This window comes from Chenopodium album, chromosome 12 (genome assembly GCF_948465745.1).
Source record: "Chenopodium album chromosome 12, dcCheAlbu1.1, whole genome shotgun sequence".
Lineage (NCBI taxonomy): Eukaryota > Viridiplantae > Streptophyta > Magnoliopsida > Caryophyllales > Amaranthaceae > Chenopodium > Chenopodium album.
The window spans coordinates 51,390,981-51,414,895 of record NC_137845.1 but is presented as its reverse complement, the minus strand read 5'-3'; the positions used below and the strand labels follow the sequence as shown (position 1 = coordinate 51,414,895).

General features: G+C 35.9%; 2 protein-coding genes across 2 annotated transcripts; both read right to left on the bottom strand.

Moving 5' to 3' along the window:
- Nucleotides 1-770: 770 nt before the first annotated feature.
- Nucleotides 771-3,523, bottom strand: LOC145571309 (uncharacterized). Its single transcript, XM_081630367.1, has 3 exons — nt 2,974-3,523; nt 2,056-2,892; nt 771-1,930 (listed from the first exon to the last, which is right to left on the bottom strand). Exons 1-3 carry the CDS (start codon nt 3,521-3,523, stop codon nt 771-773), a joined length of 2,547 nt encoding a protein of 848 aa, XP_081486493.1.
- A 1-nt stretch (nt 3,524) lies between these two features.
- LOC145571308 (uncharacterized) lies at nt 3,525-4,076 on the bottom strand. The gene has a single exon (XM_081630364.1). It carries the CDS (start codon nt 4,074-4,076, stop codon nt 3,525-3,527), a length of 552 nt encoding a protein of 183 aa, XP_081486490.1.
- Nucleotides 4,077-23,915: the final 19,839 nt, after the last annotated feature.

Genomic DNA, 23,915 nt, shown 5'->3' with positions numbered 1-23,915 from the left:
TTGTACACGACATTTTTTGTTTTTCCAATGTGGCCCTTATCCCATTTTGTGTTGGGGATGCAGATTTTGAGTCCCTTTCTTGCAGTGACTCTTGAGACAGCCACGTAAAGTTACCCATGGCTGAAGACTGGTTCTGGTAAGTATATTCCAACGTGATTGAAAGTTTGCCCTTGGCTTTTGTTGATTGTCATTGCAAAGCAAACCTTTACTGGGAACTGCCGACGCATTAGGATGGATGGCCATTTTGTATCTGATTGAGATATTTCCACACGTGGTATGCATACCAGGTCTTCTGCATTTGTTCCAGTTACAATCTGTGCTTCAATCACTATATTTTGTAATCTGGTTACAATAAGGCGTGTACCATTACATAAGCCATCTCTTTGGCTGATGTTCCTCAATAACAGTATTGGGCACCCCACCTTAAGATGTATTTCATGGTTTGGTACGCCCGGGAACTGCAAGGTGTTTAGGAATTCTATAGGGTACAATGACTCCACATTTCTCCCACCTCTAGTAGCTGGGCATATTATGTCTGCACTCTTGTAGATCCTCTCTTCTCCTTGAATAATTTGTAAGATATGTCCATTTATCTTGTCGACTGTTTCATTTTTTGTAGCTAGTATAGCCCGTTGTTGGAGATATCTCGGGTCCATGTGCTTATCAAGGATTTCAGGGTACACTTCCTCCACCAATGTTACTATTGGATCAGCTCCTCCATTTATTAATAAGTCACTTGGAATATCTATCCACATTGGTTCATCCTCACCTTATTTTGTTGTTGCTGTTATTTGGCCATCTCCCATGTCTAATACCCATTTGCTGAAAGCTGCTAGGTCATGTATGTTGTTTGACTGACGTAGCCGCATATTTGTCTTCAGTGTGTGTATAGTACAGTGTGGCCAAATGGTGTTTGATTTGCTGATAGATGCATCTACAATGTCTACTCGTCCCCCTTTTGGAACAACAGGAAGTATATGTCGGAAATCACCTCCTAATACAACAGTTTTTCCACCAAAAACTTTATCCTTTGCTGTCTGGTCAGATAGTTGCATTATATCTCTTAAGGTGCGGTCTACTACTTCAAATGCATGTCTATGGACCATAGGTGCCTCATCCCATATTATGAGCTTAGTTTTGTGGATTAATTCAGCAAGGTCAGACCCTTGTTCAATGCTACAGCAAGAATTCTCATTTAAATTCATAGGGATCTTGAACCTAGAATGTGTTGTTCTCCCTGAAGGAAGAAGTAGTGCTGCTATTCCTGACGATGCCACTGCGAGGACTATGTGTTCTTCTGACCGAAGCTTCGATATTAAAGCTTTCCATAAATAAGTCTTTCCAGTCCCTCCATTACCATAAACAAAGAAGAGTTTCCCTGGTTTATGGTACACCGCTTCAAGGATGTTATCATAAACATTTCTCTGTTCAGCATTCAATCCATGCTCTAAGTCACATGCATTGCGAGCCAACAATTGGGTGTCGTAGTTTTGCTCTTCTAATAACATTCGGTTTCCAGAGTCTTGTAGTAAAGTTGCATCTGGTGGCGGTATTCCGTGGTAATCAATGAGGCTTCTATTCTCTCTATTTAAGAGTTGTTTGATCTCATATAGAGCGTAGTTTTGAAGTTGCTCTTCAGTAAGACTCAGATTTGAAATACCTAGTCTTTGGCGTTGTCTGTGAATTATATAATCTAATAAGGCCTCCCAATGCTTTTCCCACAAGTCTTTTGGGTCTGAAACCTCACAAAACAGCAGTATTGTAACAAAGAGGTTCCGTAATTGTGTGCCACTAGCCCATACAACTGCTTCATTTAAACACTCATGCCATTCATTATCTCCAGTTAGAAGTCCAAGTGCATGGCATGCTGCCTTGTATGTTGGATGTATAATTCCACCAAATGTCCTGATGTCTTCAAAGCATGTCGTACCTTTGACAATATTAAGCAACAACCTTAAATAATACTTCTCACCGGACGCTGGGTGGGCAAAGTAAATCCTTCCAATGCTCGTCCCTATCTTCCTTTTTTGCCATTTTTTCTCATCACTCAACCACCTCCACACTCTGTAGGGAAGTCTACATATGTCAGGTCATATGCTTCTGCGTACAACTTATTAGCAGTCATCCACTCTGTCAATGTTGTTTTCTTCTGCCCCACTCTTTCCAGGACATCATCTAGGTGCTCATGGTCTTCAAAAAGCACCTGTTGTTGATTTTCTAGGTGGAACGTGAGTCTTTGTACTGGGGGATCCTTGTATTGGATGATAAATGCAAATATTCGCCAGTAAGCTTCAGAGGCAGACACATATCTACATTTTAGATAATTCTCTATCTCATCTACTACTTTATTCCCTCCTGTTTGAGTGTGAGACCCTTCATTTTCCCCTTTAGTCTGCTCAATTCTTGCAAGAGCCATGTCTGGACCTTTGTTCATGTATTTGAAAAGGTATTTCAGTGACCTATCTTTGTTGCAGTATTCAACATTTATGTGGGCTTGATATTTGACCACCAGGTCGATGTTGTAAGGTATGACAAATCTGTTATCCAATGTCTGTCCATTTTTCGTTGCTATTCTGCCATTATCTCGTCTTCTGTAAATAGGGTAGCCCTCATCATTTAGCACTGTTGCTCCTTCAAAATCCTTTGGATAGTGTTTTGAGCACTTTCCATCTTGCATGCATGGAGAGCTTTGATTCATTGCCCCACAGGGTCCATGCATCATCGATTGGACGACAATTTCGTAACCAATTAAGTCATGATCCTTGTTCGGGAGTTCTGCAGAAATAATTATGTCTATGTCTTCTGGACTTTGTGGCTTATCATCCGGTTGCAAGAATAGTAGGATGTGCGCATGTGGTAGTCCCCTTTTCAGAAATTCAATGGTATATACCACTACATATTTAAAACAAAATGTTAGCTTCATATTTTTCTGTGTAGTATTTTTTTTATTTGGAATTAAGGTTTAGGTACTACCTGCTATTGTCCGCCCAAAATGTTCTCTTGTAGTCAGATCACGTATTAATTCATCTAGCTTGAGTTTAAATACGCGAACCACAACATCTGGTCGGTCTTCTGAACCTTGACCTGGTATGTCTGCTAAGAATTCGGTAATTTCTGGACACTTTGGATTGCAAGTGAACGTTATGAATAGATCTGGTTGTCCAGCCCATCGGCAAATGGCCATTGCATCATGGTAGTTCTCCACCATGTATCTAGGCCCAACAGTGAAGGAGGACGAAAGGAAAACTCTTTGTCCTATTGAAGCGGGAGATGTGTCCCCTCGAGAAACAGCATCAATCAATCCACACAACACTTCTTTTCTAATTGTTTGCTGGTTAAGACGAACATAATCTAACCTCACTTCTTGCATGCATGTGAATGCATCCACAATGAATTGTTGGCGCAAACGCCCGCAAAGAATGAGAGTGCGAGCCTCATTTAATCTTTCCATCAAGCGGAAAGCATAATATTCATTCGCGCATTGTGACTGTTTTTTTCTTCTTACGCGTTGTTGACTCTGCATCTCAGTATGGGATGTCAATTCTATACCCATCTTCTCCATATGGAAATAAAAGTAGATATTGTAAAGCCATGAAACTGGGGTGGTTTTCAGATATCCTTCGAAGTCCACGACGCTTTTCTTCAACTATGACATCCCGTCGACCTCCTTCACTTTCTCCATTTCCCACAATCAAAGCTGCAAGTTCATTACTGGACGGTAAATTGTATTGTCTACCATCCTTTGAACGTGATCCAAGCAGGCGAACTGAAACAGGGTGCATTTCAATATTTGATAATCGCTCCCTGGCCATTTTGAACACTTTTACAAGTTGATTGTTCTCGTATAACATTTTTGAAAGTCCATCTACTATTTCAGGGTCAAGGTCGGTTGCTGCTAGTGAGTTTATTCTATTCCGAACTTTATTGCCAGTGTCGTGCACATAGAGTTGGGTGAATCTAGGTTGCTTCCCATCAGGTGGTAACAAAGATCCAATCTTGTGGTAATTTTGACCATGGATTCTGAATACATAAGGACCTCTTCCTCTATTAATAGTGTTGTCCACTTTGCCTCCCATTGACGTGAATGCAAATATAGAATTGTAAGTTCTAATGCATTCCTTGAACCTTGTTGAGCGTGACCCATTATTAGGATCGAGAAGTGACTTTAAGTAGTCTGGTGGTTCTGTAAGTAGTGGGAGTATGACCTTCCCTTTTTGACAACATATGCTATATTTCGGGTAGTCAAGTTTTTTTTTCTCTTTTAACTCTTTCCTCTATCCAAACCTTCGCACCGCAATCTCGACACATGTTTTTTGGGCCACCAAAGTTCCAGGGTTTTGTGAATTTTCCTTTTAAGAAGTCATATAAGTGTGAATTAGTTAGGTTGAAAGTGTTTTATTGTATGTTTTTATATGAAAGAGCTATATAAACTTACTATGATGAAGTATAAGTGGTGTTGAAGGTGCCCTTTGGTCGGCATTAATTGAGTTATTGCTGACCACTGTCATTGAAAACATTGTTGAATATACATATGTAACAATTATTGGTTTAATATTTTGTAAAATTAGACTATATAAAATTATATTACCTCTTGTTAAGTTGGGTTGGGGAGGTATGGAGTTAGATTCTCCATTTTCAATGGTAGGCCTCAATGGCGATAGTGAATTCATTCTGCGCCTAGATGTGGGTGGGGGTTGTATGTCTTCTATTCTTGTACGTCGTCTTGAAGCACTACCATATATATGTGTATTGGTTGGTGTACTTGTTTCTCCTTTAATTGTGATTTTTAAAAAGGTAAGCAACAGGCATAATTCCTTAAAATATCAATTTTTTTTTAAAAAAAAAAAATGGGTGTTACCAACCTCTAGTTGTTCGTGGTTGGTGTGCTCTTTATACTGCATTCATCATTGAGGTAAATGTATATTGTGGCCAAACAACTGGCATACATTGTGGTTGGGCAAATCTAGCATTTCTACTGGATTGGTTGTTGTTTCCAGCCTTGTTTCTCCTTTGTATAAGGATGAATCTTCGCATTAGCCTTCTATACCTTGCTTGATCTTGTTTTTCCATGTGTTTCTCCTTATAGTAAAAAGAGTTTGTTGAAACTTTAAATTTGTCAAGGTATATTTTAAAATGTTATGATACAATAACTATTAAAATATATTGAAAGAAGTAATTCAAAACATGTTGATTTTACAACATAAAAATTACTTTGCAAGATATATTTTTGAATTTTATCATACAATAATTATTAAAATATTGAAAAAAGTAATTCAAAATATGTTTATTTAATTCCCTAGTTTATAACATCGCCTAATTTTTTTTCTAGCTCTTCTTTTAGGGCTTTATTCTCCCAACACACATCCATATAATTGTGCTTCAAAGTCTCGAAATTCATTTCCTCTTTAACTCGGTTGATGTCTGCTATGCGTCGTTTTTTCCTTTCTCTGCGAATGCCTTCTAAGTTGAAATAAGCTATTTCAAAGTTATAACATTCCTTTAATTTGTATATAGCTGATTGTGCTGCGTTCTCTGTTGCAGTTTGCAAATCTTTTGAACTATTGCTTCGGATTCTTGTTGTTGTGCCACCGCTACTTGTTGTTAGCTTTAAAATCACGACATATTGCTGTCTTCGTTTCTTATAGTTTTGTTTATATAGCGGTGGTGGCAAACCATACCAGCTTATGATGTTGGATAGCAGAGAACTAAAACTTATACTGAATATTGTAGTAGAATTATTCATTTAGCAGGTACTGTCAGATTTCATAGAAGTTAGATTTTATTGGAATATTTTAAAATAATGCTTTCATGTATTATAATGGTTTCTATATTAAGCATAAAGCACATTTTATACAAAATAAGGTATTCATGTACTATCAAAGACAAACTTTTTAGCTATTGATGTTAATCATGTCATACTTAAGTTTCAGTACATACATCATAAAACACAAAGGGCGAACCGGGTAAATCAATAAAAAAAAAAAAACCATACATCATAAAACATAGGTCTGATATATGTAATTTTCTATGAATATTTTAGATTTCTATATAAAAATGTAGTTTGTGTTTTAAATGAATAATCACTATTGTCCTTTTTTTTTTACTGCACATATACATTGAGTAATAGATAGATGTAGCCACAAATAGGATAACAGAGAAAACACACACTTCTAATAATGATCTATATAGATAAAACAGATGAGAAGAATTGGGTATATAAGCATCTACCTTTAAGATGAGCGATACAAGTCCAAGTTCCTTTTCTGCTCAATATGTGACCAGAGTGCCTACAATGCAAAAGGGGAAACATATTCATTATTTTTGGGAGATAACAGAGTGCCTACACAGATTCATTCTTTTAGGGAGATAACAGAGTCCCTACACAGATTCATTTCAATTGAAGTTTAAAGAAATTGCACATAGTAAGTGATGTTGAACCAAATTAGAATGGTCAAAGGGATACACATTCTATTTTATCTGCCCATGTAATTAAAGAACTTAAACCTTAATGACTGCACTACTGTCGAGCTTTCACGATAAAGTTTCAACATATGTCTACAAAACCTTGTCCTCTCATATCATAATTCAAAAGTAAATCAAAGTAGAACTTGCAATTGACTAAGACATTCATGGAACAATTGGCATATTTTACATAAATTCAGAATAGTCAGTGCGTCTACATTAACCACGACTGTAGGGAAAATAAATCTCACATCAAAATCACAATTTTCAGAAAAAATAAAAACCTCAAGACACATAGATCAATACTCAACATTGTAATACATCAAAGGTTAATCATAGGAGGCCTATTCACATCACAGGAAGAAGTTTAGCTTTGGAATAGAAGATAAAATAAATGATTCATCTATGAAGTAATCTATTCTTCTAGCTTAGTACTCCATTACTTAACAAATACATTGCTAAAAAATAGAGACACCAAAAATTATAAGTCTTGAAGACTCAAAATTGCTATTCACAAATAAATTGACTTACCAATAAGCTTTCCTGACTTCCACAATGGCTATAAGAACCCAGGCTCAATTCTGCACCAATACCCAAAAAAAGAAAAAAAAAAGAAGATAATATAGATAAACCAATTAGATATTGAATATTAAAAAAACTGATTAAATTGAGCAATCAAAATTTAAACGGGAAAACATAAAGGAACAATAATAAGCTAATAACCTTTCTTTTGAGGGAAATAACCAAGCCTTATGAAAATTGCAAGAAATAGATTATACACATATATATTCGGAACTTCAATTCAAAAATTATTGTATAATATATGCATCAGTTACAAACTCTACATTTTATTTACTTGGATATAATTAATTGTGAATTAATGGCACCAAATGAAAAAAGGAATATGAAAGAATTACAATTAATTAGTTGGAAATAATTGCATACTCAATAACACTATATTCAGGGAGAATTAAGGGGTCTTTATAATCGCCTACCTCAACAGAAAATTTATGACAGTGTGCCGTCATGGTGGCGGTAATTAAATTGGTGATTTTTAACCACCCATCAGAAATTAAACTTCTTCGAATCTTATTATAACTTCAATTTTCATCATCATATATGTATGATAATTGATTGCTCGTTGCTTCGTTTGTCACCATGTGCGTTTCATCATCCCTTTGAAGCTGAGAACATGCAATTCTATGATCCACAATTTCTTTTCTTTTAATTTTTTGGTAAGAATATAATGAATAAATATTTGGACAGGTGTAATAAACTCTAAAGTACAATGATTACATGGCCCACATTGCTTTAATTTGTTGGGTTTTTTTTTATCATTTTATTTGGAGATATAAATCTATTTATCTAAATACATGTTACCAAATGAGTGTTGGCTACGATGGTTAGAAGTTTTGGCTTTGGTCCTAAAGATACAGTGTTCGATTCCCAACATTTTTTTTTAAATAATAGTGGAACAATTTGTTAAGTGGTGATGACACATTGTTAAGTGGTGATGTGGCCCATGCTAGTTGAGTATAGATGACATGGTTTAAAGATAGGGGGGATGACGTGGCACATAGACATTTGTAGGAACGCTTTATAATATATAAAGTATAGATTTTTCCAAGACATCTTTATTATCTATTATTAAAAAAATGTAAATTCTTAAATCACTACTGCATGATAACTTTGAACGTTATTTTTTCTATTGGAACCAAATTATACACTCCATTGAATGAAAATATTACTACATAGGTTAGGTTTGTCAAATTATGGATTGTTCCATCTTTTAATAATCCAAGTGATATTCATTCTCTAAAGATGATTTTATTAGATGTACGGGTTTATAATCTAATATTTGTCATCATTTATATATGTGTACAAGTCATGCTAGCATTTTATGGAGTTTCAATATTTATGTTTTTTTTTTTAAAAAAAAAAGAAAAATTATGGAGGAAAGATCTTGGCGTCCATACAAAAGTTCTTGCTTATGAGATTTCAGAATAATATAGCAAAGGGCCTAAAATATTTTGAATTTCAGAATTGGATTTAATGTTGGAGGCTTGGAGCGTATAATTCCATGGGACGTGCATACAAAATTCTTTTTAGACACTTAACTACAATCATTCAAATAGAAGGAATAACTAATGATAAATACTGAAAATTACCGTACATGGCACGGGATCTAACTTAGTTACGATCTAAGGGCATGTTCTCATATGATTATTTTCAGTTCAGCTCTAATAAGTTCAGTTCAGTTCAGCTCCTAATTTCCTTCTCTTATAAAATATTCATTTCAGTTTAGTTCAGTTCAGCTCTAATAAGTTCAGTTCAGTTCAGCTTTAATAAGTTCAGTTCAGTTCAATTCAGTTCAGTCAATGAGAACATGCCCTAAGTTTTGTAATTTGTTCAATGAAGACGCTATTAATTACTGTAGGGAATACTTCAAGCATTATGATCCCAAACTTGAACCCCACTGTGATCATAAATTAAAGTACGGTGGCGTTCCAAAGGGAAAGAAAAAGAGAAAAAAGAGTCGCCAACAAGTTTTAGGAACTTGTAAACCCAAAAGACAATCCAAAAGGACCATCAACTCCATAAGGTCTTGAACCAAACAGGGTCCGGGGATGAGGGTACGAATCCAATCTACAAAAGAAAGGACCCGCCCTATAAAAATAGGCCTCTACTTTGTTCTGCTCGTATTCATGTGCGCTTTTCGAATAACATACAATCATTATATTAAACCTACCCTGTTTATCTGCGTTGGTTGAATATTAATGCACAAATAAGACTATTATTGGCGATCACTTGAATTAAAATCACATTAGCCTAAACCAAATTATTAATTATCTTATTAAGCGTGATTTCAAGTACAAATTCCCTTTAACAATCATAAAAGGTGTGATCAAGCAATAACAATAAAATATATCAAGCAACATAATAATAAATCAATAAATAATAATAACGATGATAATAACATGATAAGGCATAATAAAGCTTAAATATAATAGCAAGATCCTAGGCATGATACTAACAAGATTAATAACAAACCCTAGCATGTCACTAAACAATAAAGATCAAAGCTTTAAACCTAACATGGTACTAACATGATATTAGAAAGAGTAAAGGCATCCTAAACATGATACTAGAAAGCATAAAAACATCCTAACATGATACTAGGAATATTAAACAATAATAAACATGCTTTCTACATTGAAAGAGAGTAATAAGATTACATACTTTGAAGCCTCGTACCTCTTTCTAATAACAAAATACACAAGTTAGTAAACTTCAATGAAAATAATAAACAATAATTAAAGAATTAAATTGAAATCAAATTAAATAAAGTTTTGACTAGTTTTGGACCAAACCCTCAGAAATTATCAAACCTTGCACGTCTAGGGCGAAGGCAACTTCGAACTTGGCTAAGTGATTCAAGATCTTGTGAATGCGGAATTGTGTTTGTAAAAGCTAGTTTAGAAAGAGAGAGAGAAAAAGAAAGAATTAAGTAATTCTTAATGAGAGTTGATAGAGAGAATTGATGATGAGAGTTGATGAGAGATCATGAATAAAAACGGAGGTTTGAGACCCTATTTATAAGGAAAAAGTCCGGAAAATCATAGAAATTGATAAGGAATAAAACTACACGCTGTCGCTAACAAACCGACCTTGTCGCCAGAAATTTATCCTGTCGCGAGGCGACAAGCCTGTCGTTTGGCGACAGAGACAGTTTTTGCGGATTTTTTTTTATCATATCTTTTGATCTAGAAGTCCAAATAAGTCATATAATATGTCGTTGGAAAGCTCTTGAAGTCTACTTTCAAATGCAATTGGAATCGGATTAAAATCTTTTGTAGATAAAAATATATGGACGAAATAGTGAAAGGGTGTCAGTTTTGGATAGAGTTTCGTATATCTTTAATATCTTTTTCGTTATAGCTCGGATTTATTATTATAATATATCATTGGAAAGATAATTTCAAGATCTATCCAACCATGTAAAATTTGGATAAAATATATGAGGCACGAAAATAATATCTGACTATCTTTGAACATCTTTAAATCCGAATAGAATTAGGAAAGTTTTAAAAAAGGAAAGTTTATATTCAAATCAAATTCCTTGATCTTATCTTTTCAAAAAAGGATAATTAAGATATTTTAGAAACTTATAGAAGATTCTAATCAATCCTAATTAGTTTAGGAATAGGATTAAACCTTTGGACCCTCCTCATGATCATTGGGTCGTAGGTAAAATCCGGTTTGGGCCCAGTTTAGTATTTTGGCCATAACTTCCTCATTATTCATCGGAATTGAGCTTATAATATATCGTTGGAAAGGTCTTTTCAACCCCATCCAACTACACCATTATTGGACCCTTATCATGGACCAAACTAAACTGGATTGGACGTTTTTATAAAATAGAGTGGGTTTTCGAAAACAAAAAGAAAGATTTTAATAAAAACTAACCGCAACACTTGACTTTTCACATTTTCACCTCATTCGTTTATGGTTCGACGTGAAAGGTATTCATCACTGGGTTTGGTTTTGGGGAGACACAAATGGGTGTCTTAGCGAAAGCTATCAAAGACTGCTTCATCTCGAATCGTTCTTCTCAAATCTAATAATAACCTCCCCAATCATAGCGAAAGCTATTGAAGGTCGCTCCATCTCAAACCGCCCTTCTCAAATCCAAGTAATAGACTCTTTTAATCTTAAAGCCCCCTGTTGAAGGCTTCGTCATCTCGAATCTTCAAATCTTCTTCCATCCTAGGAAATCGTTGTGAACCGTTACTTTGGTGCTTGCGATGAGCCAATACTTAGGCGCTTTAAGCTAAGTGAGACGATCTTTTGTCAGGTCGATCACTCATTGTGATTGTAATCGAGCCGATTACTAAATCATGTCAAATTGCTTAGAGGGGCTAACTGGCGTACCAAGGAACCCGAAATTTCTGAGCCAGGTCTATATGAGCATATCATGAAGCCACGTGACCTGTCGCTGCACCAGCGCAAGCCAAAAGTGCCTGTCGCCGCGATATCGCTCCGAACTTTCAATTTGGTCGTTTCCTTACAACCAAATCTGCTCAAATCTTTTGCAAATTAAGGCTCTTCATCTCCATATAATTTTGCTCAAACTTCTCTCATCTTGGAAAAGTTTCATACATCTATATTCGCGGTTTTTTTCGAAAAAATCCGGAAATATTCTTGCTCGCTGGAATGTACCTGCATTTATATTTTAGACTATAGGACTTTGCTCATCTTTTATTATCTTAGGGTTGACCTAAGGCTTAGTGTTGCTTGACTCATTGATTTGACATGACTTAACTCAAATCGTTTGACACATGTGTTAGACTCCACTCGATGTACATGACTCGTGTATATGACTCACATGACTCAAAAAACAAAAAATTTCTGTCGTCTTTGTGGAGGGTACCAACTTTCTCCCGAAAAAAGAAAGACGTGAAAAAGAATCGAAGTGTTTGATGGTGTATGTTGAATGAGCTTAATCAAGTATATGCATTTGATACTATCTCTCAAGGTGCAAGGATTAATTCCTCCTAAGCTATCTCAATTATTGACTCAATGATGAAAGTATTAAGGTAACTTAGGCGCGGAGGCTAAGTACTTCATACTTCTTGATGCAATGATGATTATAAGTGATGAGTGATGTGTGATATGACAAAGCATGCTTCAACGTTATGTTAAGATTTCATGACAAAAGGTTCCTAATTAGAAGTCTATTTGGTCATGTATCTGTGATGTGTGTGAAAGTGACACTAAAGTTAGGCTGCAAAGGCTAAGTGTATGGAAAAGTATTATTTGATAAGAGTCAAATAATGATGACTCTTAGGCTAGGTAGGCTAATGATGTAAGGATCAAGCCCCCAAGTCTAGCTCTAAGTAAATAGGGATGAGCATTGGAAATCCCTTGATATGATCATGGTGTAAGTGTGTGAATGTGAAAATGAATGCATTTTTATTATGGCCGCACCTTAATGTGAGGTTGCCTACGTATCCGTTAGGAATCAGGCCAAACGTAGCTCTAGCCGAACCTCGCACAAGTGTATGTATACCTCAAAAAGGTCTTTTTAAGGGTTGTAACGTGGTTAGGCTAAAGGTTAGAGAAGAAGGGGATAAAGGCTCAAGACCCTAGATAAGCCCCCAAGGTGTGCAACCTTGCTTTTGAATCTTTGTATTTTTTATGCTTGAGTTTTCTCATTTTTGAGCTTTCTTTCTTTTTTTTTATTTGCTCTTCTATTTTGCTTTTGCATTTTTCATATTCGCATTTTTTTTATAAGTGTGGGCAATCTCGATCATGCGGTCTATCATTCACTTGGCATTCATGTTTCTCAAGCACGGTACCGAGCACTCGATAAGAAACGCAATCTGAGACATGTTCTTATCAAAGATATTTTTATATCCAAGACATTGGAACACTTGCCCTTTTGTACACTTTTATTATATTTTTTTATTTTTATCACTCAAGCTTTCATATTTGGAACTTGCATAAGTTACACACCATCCGTCCCATCCCAAGGTTAATAGATGTGGGTTGAAAAAAGAAAAGGTCTATCGTTAGACGAGGCTCAAAGTGGTTTGTCAAGAAAGGGATTATATATTTGAAGTGAAAAAAGGTAAAAGTGATAAGATATGGCTACAAGAGGTGCCTCAAATCATTGGTATACCTTGTGCTTAGTTCGACCTTGATATTTTTTTTAATTTTTTAATAATAATGCAATGCAATGATCATATGCAAGAAATTAAAATGCTCATTTTATTAAAGGGGAACAAAATAAAAAAAAACCTATGTAATAAATCTAAGGTAGACAAAGGGTGCCTATGCTAGACTTATTGGGGAAAGGTTTGAAAAAAGCATGAAATCTTAGTGAGAATCTTGCCTTGTGTTTTGTCTCATCATTACTCCTTTTTTTATTATTATTATTGTCAATCACATGACTCGAACTCGATTCAACATGCATAGATGGGAAGAGATAATAAAAGAATGAAGGGAATGGTATGTGTGGAGAAAGTATGTGGAGAGTGGGAAGAAGATGTAGATGAAGAAATATGGAAGAAAGTATGTGGAGAATAGAAAGAAGATGTAGATGAAGAAATATTGAAGAAATAGGAATAGAATGGACCCCCACTCAAATGACGGAAAAATCGACTCATGCATGAACCTAAGACATGGTCATGGTAACATGTACAAAGTGTGTGCTAAGACTAGTGAGTGTAGGTGAAATGTTAAGACTTGTGTCATGACCATGTGGCTAGACTATGTGACTAGACTTAAGCAAAGACTAAATTAAGACTTCACGTATGTGCATTAAACTGGACAGGCTGTAGTATTTTAGTCATAACTTTTAATCTGTGACTCTGATTGGGACGAAACCAACGCCTAATTAAAGACAAAACTCGGGGCTACAGATCTATAGGTTATACGACTCGTGGTTATTCCTAGAACTTCGGCTATGACCAAAACAAGTTGACGCATGTGCAGTATACGGGAATAAAAATCCAGGTTGACTTAAAGGAACTATGACTCGATTTTAGGCTTATTTATTAGTTCAAATTAATTAATTAATTAATTAAACAAAGTCCTTTAGTCATTGGTTAGTTTATTTAGATTTAACCACAAGTCAAACAAACGGTTAACACATATATAATATATACAAGTAAGGGTGCACAAGTAGTTCACATAGTCACAATATGATGCAATGAGTATGCAACCTAACCATGGCTCTAGTTCTCTAAAGTTCAAGGATATGGGTTAAGTCAAAAAGGTCCATGGTTATGAATCCATATGCATTGCACACAAGCCTACCGGGAGGGTTGGAGCGAATGGACAGGATTCCGCGAGTTCGTGATGAAATCGAACTCGACTCCATGGTTTGGTGGATTCACAAACTTTGCACGTACCCAAATCTGAACTTTGCACATGATAGTGGATATTCCATTGGGCAGGTGAAGCAGGAACCCCCAGAGGGTTATTTCCATATGTAGAACACATATGGGTTCAGAAAAGTGAGAAAAGGACTCAATCAATAAGCAAAATCAAGCCAACAATGCTAGAAATGGTCAAAGCAAGAAGGCAGACCCCTGGCTCGGTATTGGAAGAACTTGGCGCCAGACTACAGGGACTGTCGCCGCAAAAAAGCTCCTGTCGCCAAGCGACAGAAACTTTTTACGGGCGACAAGCCCTGTTTTCTAGACGCTAGTTCCTACATGCCTTGGCAAGTTTCTGTGTTCTTCGAATTTTCCAGATTTCGCATCATCTTTTCGATTCTAGTCATGAAAGATATTTCTCAAATTTCCTACGTGTAAAATTCCTATGGATTGACTCATGGGGTGCTCCCATGAGGACCTTTTAATGCATATGACAATAATGTTAATCAAATCACGCACATGAAATACTTAGAATTTTTCGAGTCTCATCCGCTCATTCTAAATAATTGCCAAAATTAGATAAATTTCAGGAATATAAATAGAAATCCTCCCCAGTGGAGTCGCCAAAAACTGTAGGGAATATTTCAAGCATTATGATCCCAAACTTGAACCCCACTGTGATCATACACTAAAGTACGGTGGCGTTCCAAAGGGAAAGAAAAAGAGCAAAAAGAGTCGCCAACAAGTTTTAGGAACTTGTAAACCCAAAAGACAATCCAAAAGGACCATCAACTCCATAAGGTCTTGAACCAAACAGGGTCCGGGGATGAGGGTACGAATCCAATCTACAAAAGAAAGGACCCGCCCTATAAAAATAGGCCTCTACTTTGTTCTGCTCGTATTCATGTGCGCTTTTCGAATAACATTCAATCATTATATTAAACCTACCCTGTTTATCTACGTTGGTTGAATATTAATGCACAAATAAGACTATTATTGGCGATCACTTGAATTAAAATCACATTAGCCTAAACCAAATTATTAATTATCTTATTAAGCGTGATTTCAAGTACAAATTCCCTTTAACAATCATAAAAGGTGTGATCAAGCAATAACAATAAAATATATCAAGCAACATAATAATAAATCAATAAATAATAATAACGATGATAATAACATGATAAGGCATAATAAAGCTTAAATATAATAGCAAGATCCTAGGCATGATACTAACAAGATTAATAACAAACCCTAGCATGTCACTAAACAATAAAGATCAAAGCTTTAAACCTAACATGGTACTAACATGATATTAGAAAGAGTAAAGGCATCCTAAACATGATACTAGAAAGCATAAAAACATCCTAACATGATACTAGGAATATTAAACAATAATAAACATGCTTTCTACATTGAAAGAGAGTAATAAGATTACATACTTTGAAGCCTCGTACCTCTTTCTAATAACAAAATACACAAGTTAGTAAACTTCAATGAAAATAATAAACAATAATTAAAGAATTAAATTGAAATCAAATTAAATAAAGTTTTGACTAGTTTTGGACCAAACCCTCAGAAATTATCAAACCTTGCACGTCTAGGGCGAAGGCAACTTCGAACTTGGCTAAGTGATTCAAGATCTTGTGAATGCGGAATTGTGTTTGTAAAAGCTAGTTTAGAAAGAGAGAGAGAAAAAGAAAGAATTAAGTAATTCTTAATGAGAGTTGATAGAGAGAATTGATGATGAGAGTTGATGAGAGATCATGAATAAAAACGGAGGTTTGAGACCCTATTTATAAGGAAAAAGTCCGGAAAATCATAGAAATTGATAAGGAATAAAACTACACGCTGTCGCTAACAAACCGACCTTGTCGCCAGAAATTTATCCTGTCGCGAGGCGACAAGCCTGTCGTTTGGCGACAGAGACAGTTTTTGCGGATTTTTTTTATCATATCTTTTGATCTAGAAGTCCAAATAAGTCATATAATATGTCGTTGGAAAGCTCTTGAAGTCTACTTTCAAATGCAATTGGAATCGGATTAAAATCTTTTGTAGATAAAAATATATGGACGAAATAGTGAAAGGGTGTCAGTTTTGGATAGAGTTTCGTATATCTTTAATATCTTTTTCGTTATAGCTCGGATTTATTATTATAATATATCATTGGAAAGATAATTTCAAGATCTATCCAACCATGTAAAATTTGGATAAAATATATGAGGCACGAAAATAATATCTGACTATCTTTGAACATCTTTAAATCCGAATAGAATTAGGAAAGTTTTAAAAAAGGAAAGTTTATATTCAAATCAAATTCCTTGATCTTATCTTTTCAAAAAAGGATAATTAAGATATTTTAGAAACTTATAGAAGATTCTAATCAATCCTAATTAGTTTAGGAATAGGATTAAACCTTTGGACCCTCCTCATGATCATTGGGTCGTAGGTAAAATCCGGTTTGGGCCCAGTTTAGTATTTTGGCCATAACTTCCTCATTATTCATCGGAATTGAGCTTATAATATATCGTTGGAAAGGTCTTTTCAACCCCATCCAACTACACCATTATTGGACCCTTATCATGGACCAAACTAAACTGGATTGGACGTTTTTATAAAATAGAGTGGGTTTTCGAAAACAAAAAGAAAGATTTTAATAAAAACTAACCGCAACACTTGACTTTTCACATTTTCACCTCATTCGTTTATGGTTCGACGTGAAAGGTATTCATCACTGGGTTTGGTTTTGGGGAGACACAAATGGGTGTCTACAGAAGCCCCCACTTTGACTGAGTTTGGAGAAACTTATGTTTCGAAAACGAAAGTCAAAGTAGCGATAGGGACGGAGAATGATTCAGAACGTTCTGCGATTCCAAATCATTCTTATAACGTCGATACCTGCAAACTAATCATTAGTTAAACAGATAAAAGAGTTAAGAAACGCGTATCTTGCACCGTCGAGCACGCGTTTCTGAGCGTAACCGTTTTTGTTGCATTTGTTGTTTGTGACAACCTCCACAGTATCTCGTGAACGCCATCATTGAAGATAACCATATGTCGTCGTCCTCAATATTCTTGGTGACAATCCTCCACAGTATTTCGGGAACATCGTCGAAAATAACTGTATGTCGTCATCTTCAGGGTTGTGGCCGTATGTCGCCACGGCAGTGCATCGCCGCTATAGACAATCTCTCCTTTACCTTGAGGGACCGTCGAAGGTGACCTTGCTTCGCCATCTTCAAAATTTGTGACAACTCTCCACATCCTAGGGAACGCTGTCTATTATTGCTGCTACATCTCGAGCTTTTCCTTAAATCATGGTGACAACTTTCACAATCTTAGCGAATGTCATCGAAGACCGCCTCATCACGAACCGCTCTTCTCAAATATAGGTGACAACTTCCACAATCTTAGTGAATGTCATCGAAGACCGCCTCATCACGAACCGCTCTTCTCAAATCTAGGTGACAACTTCCACAATCTTAGCGGACATTGTCGAAGATCGCCCATCTTGTGCTATCTTCTCAAATCTTGGTGACAACTTCCACAATCTTAGCGAAGGTCGTCGAAGATCGCCCATCTCGTGCCATCTTCTCAAATCTTGATGACAACTTCCACAATCTTAGCGAAGGTCGTCGAAGATCGCCCATCTCGTGCTATCTTCTCCAAATCAAGTGATAACTTCCTCAATCTTAGCGAAAGCTATCAAAGACTGCTTCATCTCGAATCATTCTTCTCAAATCTAATAATAACCTCCCCAATCATAGCGAAAGCTATTGAAGGTCGCTCCATCTCAAACCGCCCTTCTCAAATCCAAGTAATAGACTCTTTTAATCTTAAAGCCCCCTGTTGAAGGCTTCGTCATCTCGAATCTTCAAATCTTCTTCCATCCTAGGAAATCGTTGTGAACCGTTACTTTGGTGCTTGCGATGAGCCAATACTTAGGCGCTTTAAGCTAAGTGAGACGATCTTTTGTCAGGTCGATCACTCATTGTGATTGTAATCGAGCCGATTACTAAATCATGTCAAATTGCTTAGAGGGGCTAACTGGCGTACCAAGGAACCCGAAATTTCTGAGCCAGGTCTATATGAGCACATCATGAAGCCACGTGACCTGTCGCTGCACCAGCGCAAGCCAAAAGTGCCTGTCGCCGCGATATCGCTCCGAACTTTCAATTTGGTCGTTTCCTTACAACCAAATCTGCTCAAATCTTTTGCAAATTAAGGCTCTTCATCTCCATATAATTTTGCTCAAACTTCTCTCATCTTGGAAAAGTTTCATACATCTATATTCGCGGTTTTTTTCGAAAAAATCCGGAAATATTCTTGCTCGCTGGAATGTACCTGCATTTATATTTTAGACTATAGGACTTTGCTCATCTTTTATTATCTTAGGGTTGACCTAAGGCTTAGTGTTGCTTGACTCATTGATTTGACATGACTTAACTCAAATCGTTTGACACATGTGTTAGACTCCACTCGATGTACATGACTCGTGTATATGACTCACATGACTCAAAAAACAAAAAATTTCTGTCGTCTTTGTGGAGGGTACCAACTTTCTCCCGAAAAAAGAAAGACGTGAAAAAGAATCGAAGTGTTTGATGGTGTATGTTGAATGAGCTTAATCAAGTATATGCATTTGATACTATCTCTCAAGGTGCAAGGATTAATTCCTCCTAAGCTATCTCAATTATTGACTCAATGATGAAAGTATTAAGGTAACTTAGGCGCGGAGGCTAAGTACTTCATACTTCTTGATGCAATGATGATTATAAGTGATGAGTGATGTGTGATATGACAAAGCATGCTTCAACGTTATGTTAAGATTTCATGACAAAAGGTTCCTAATTAGAAGTCTATTTGGTCATGTATCTGTGATGTGTGTGAAAGTGACACTAAAGTTAGGCTGCAAAGGCTAAGTGTATGGAAAAGTATTATTTGATAAGAGTCAAATAATGATGACTCTTAGGCTAGGTAGGCTAATGATGTAAGGATCAAGCCCCCAAGTCTAGCTCTAAGTAAATAGGGATGAGCATTGGAAATCCCTTGATATGATCATGGTGTAAGTGTGTGAATGTGAAAATGAATGCATTTTTATTATGGCCGCACCTTAATGTGAGGTTGCCTACGTATCCGTTAGGAATCAGGCCAAACGTAGCTCTAGCCGAACCTCGCACAAGTGTATGTATACCTCAAAAAGGTCTTTTTAAGGGTTGTAACGTGGTTAGGCTAAAGGTTAGAGAAGAAGGGGATAAAGGCTCAAGACCCTAGATAAGCCCCCAAGGTGTGCAACCTTGCTTTTGAATCTTTGTATTTTTTATGCTTGAGTTTTCTCATTTTTGAGCTTTCTTTCTTTTTTTTTATTTGCTCTTCTATTTTGCTTTTGCATTTTTCATATTCGCATTTTTTTTATAAGTGTGGGCAATCTCGATCATGCGGTCTATCATTCACTTGGCATTCATGTTTCTCAAGCACGGTACCGAGCACTCGATAAGAAACGCAATCTGAGACATGTTCTTATCAAAGATATTTTTATATCCAAGACATTGGAACACTTGCCCTTTTGTACACTTTTATTATATTTTTTTATTTTTATCACTCAAGCTTTCATATTTGGAACTTGCATAAGTTACACACCATCCGTCCCATCCCAAGGTTAATAGATGTGGGTTGAAAAAAGAAAAGGTCTATCGTTAGACGAGGCTCAAAGTGGTTTGTCAAGAAAGGGATTATATATTTGAAGTGAAAAAAGGTAAAAGTGATAAGATATGGCTACAAGAGGTGCCTCAAATCATTGGTATACCTTGTGCTTAGTTCGACCTTGATATTTTTTTTAATTTTTTAATAATAATGCAATGCAATGATCATATGCAAGAAATTAAAATGCTCATTTTATTAAAGGGGAACAAAATAAAAAAAAACCTATGTAATAAATCTAAGGTAGACAAAGGGTGCCTATGCTAGACTTATTGGGGAAAGGTTTGAAAAAAGCATGAAATCTTAGTGAGAATCTTGCCTTGTGTTTTGTCTCATCATTACTCCTTTTTTTATTATTATTATTGTCAATCACATGACTCGAACTCGATTCAACATGCATAGATGGGAAGAGATAATAAAAGAATGAAGGGAATGGTATGTGTGGAGAAAGTATGTGGAGAGTGGGAAGAAGATGTAGATGAAGAAATATGGAAGAAAGTATGTGGAGAATAGAAAGAAGATGTAGATGAAGAAATATTGAAGAAATAGGAATAGAATGGACCCCCACTCAAATGACGGAAAAATCGACTCATGCATGAACCTAAGACATGGTCATGGTAACATGTACAAAGTGTGTGCTAAGACTAGTGAGTGTAGGTGAAATGTTAAGACTTGTGTCATGACCATGTGGCTAGACTATGTGACTAGACTTAAGCAAAGACTAAATTAAGACTTCACGTATGTGCATTAAACTGGACAGGCTGTAGTATTTTAGTCATAACTTTTAATCTGTGACTCTGATTGGGACGAAACCAACGCCTAATTAAAGACAAAACTCGGGGCTACAGATCTATAGGTTATACGACTCGTGGTTATTCCTAGAACTTCGGCTATGACCAAAACAAGTTGACGCATGTGCAGTATACGGGAATAAAAATCCAGGTTGACTTAAAGGAACTATGACTCGATTTTAGGCTTATTTATTAGTTCAAATTAATTAATTAATTAATTAAACAAAGTCCTTTAGTCATTGGTTAGTTTATTTAGATTTAACCACAAGTCAAACAAACGGTTAACACATATATAATATATACAAGTAAGGGTGCACAAGTAGTTCACATAGTCACAATATGATGCAATGAGTATGCAACCTAACCATGGCTCTAGTTCTCTAAAGTTCAAGGATATGGGTTAAGTCAAAAAGGTCCATGGTTATGAATCCATATGCATTGCACACAAGCCTACCGGGAGGGTTGGAGCGAATGGACAGGATTCCGCGAGTTCGTGATGAAATCGAACTCGACTCCATGGTTTGGTGGATTCACAAACTTTGCACGTACCCAAATCTGAACTTTGCACATGATAGTGGATATTCCATTGGGCAGGTGAAGCAGGAACCCCCAGAGGGTTATTTCCATATGTAGAACACATATGGGTTCAGAAAAGTGAGAAAAGGACTCAATCAATAAGCAAAATCAAGCCAACAATGCTAGAAATGGTCAAAGCAAGAAGGCAGACCCCTGGCTCGGTATTGGAAGAACTTGGCGCCAGACTACAGGGACTGTCGCCGCAAAAAAGCTCCTGTCGCCAAGCGACAGAAACTTTTTACGGGCGACAAGCCCTGTTTTCTAGACGCTAGTTCCTACATGCCTTGGCAAGTTTCTGTGTTCTTCGAATTTTCCAGATTTCGCATCATCTTTTCGATTCTAGTCATGAAAGATATTTCTCAAATTTCCTACGTGTAAAATTCCTATGGATTGACTCATGGGGTGCTCCCATGAGGACCTTTTAATGCATATGACAATAATGTTAATCAAATCACGCACATGAAATACTTAGAATTTTTCGAGTCTCATCCGCTCATTCTAAATAATTGCCAAAATTAGATAAATTTCAGGAATATAAATAGAAATCCTCCCCAGTGGAGTCGCCAAAAACTGTAGGGAATATTTCAAGCATTATGATCCCAAACTTGAACCCCACTGTGATCATACACTAAAGTACGGTGGCGTTCCAAAGGGAAAGAAAAAGAGCAAAAAGAGTCGCCAACAAGTTTTAGGAACTTGTAAACCCAAAAGACAATCCAAAAGGACCATCAACTCCATAAGGTCTTGAACCAAACAGGGTCCGGGGATGAGGGTACGAATCCAATCTACAAAAGAAAGGACCCGCCCTATAAAAATAGGCCTCTACTTTGTTCTGCTCGTATTCATGTGCGCTTTTCGAATAACATTCAATCATTATATTAAACCTACCCTGTTTATCTACGTTGGTTGAATATTAATGCACAAATAAGACTATTATTGGCGATCACTTGAATTAAAATCACATTAGCCTAAACCAAATTATTAATTATCTTATTAAGCGTGATTTCAAGTACAAATTCCCTTTAACAATCATAAAAGGTGTGATCAAGCAATAACAATAAAATATATCAAGCAACATAATAATAAATCAATAAATAATAATAACGATGATAATAACATGATAAGGCATAATAAAGCTTAAATATAATAGCAAGATCCTAGGCATGATACTAACAAGATTAATAACAAACCCTAGCATGTCACTAAACAATAAAGATCAAAGCTTTAAACCTAACATGGTACTAACATGATATTAGAAAGAGTAAAGGCATCCTAAACATGATACTAGAAAGCATAAAAACATCCTAACATGATACTAGGAATATTAAACAATAATAAACATGCTTTCTACATTGAAAGAGAGTAATAAGATTACATACTTTGAAGCCTCGTACCTCTTTCTAATAACAAAATACACAAGTTAGTAAACTTCAATGAAAATAATAAACAATAATTAAAGAATTAAATTGAAATCAAATTAAATAAAGTTTTGACTAGTTTTGGACCAAACCCTCAGAAATTATCAAACCTTGCACGTCTAGGGCGAAGGCAACTTCGAACTTGGCTAAGTGATTCAAGATCTTGTGAATGCGGAATTGTGTTTGTAAAAGCTAGTTTAGAAAGAGAGAGAGAAAAAGAAAGAATTAAGTAATTCTTAATGAGAGTTGATAGAGAGAATTGATGATGAGAGTTGATGAGAGATCATGAATAAAAACGGAGGTTTGAGACCCTATTTATAAGGAAAAAGTCCGGAAAATCATAGAAATTGATAAGGAATAAAACTACACGCTGTCGCTAACAAACCGACCTTGTCGCCAGAAATTTATCCTGTCGCGAGGCGACAAGCCTGTCGTTTGGCGACAGAGACAGTTTTTGCGGATTTTTTTTATCATATCTTTTGATCTAGAAGTCCAAATAAGTCATATAATATGTCGTTGGAAAGCTCTTGAAGTCTACTTTCAAATGCAATTGGAATCGGATTAAAATCTTTTGTAGATAAAAATATATGGACGAAATAGTGAAAGGGTGTCAGTTTTGGATAGAGTTTCGTATATCTTTAATATCTTTTTCGTTATAGCTCGGATTTATTATTATAATATATCATTGGAAAGATAATTTCAAGATCTATCCAACCATGTAAAATTTGGATAAAATATATGAGGCACGAAAATAATATCTGACTATCTTTGAACATCTTTAAATCCGAATAGAATTAGGAAAGTTTTAAAAAAGGAAAGTTTATATTCAAATCAAATTCCTTGATCTTATCTTTTCAAAAAAGGATAATTAAGATATTTTAGAAACTTATAGAAGATTCTAATCAATCCTAATTAGTTTAGGAATAGGATTAAACCTTTGGACCCTCCTCATGATCATTGGGTCGTAGGTAAAATCCGGTTTGGGCCCAGTTTAGTATTTTGGCCATAACTTCCTCATTATTCATCGGAATTGAGCTTATAATATATCGTTGGAAAGGTCTTTTCAACCCCATCCAACTACACCATTA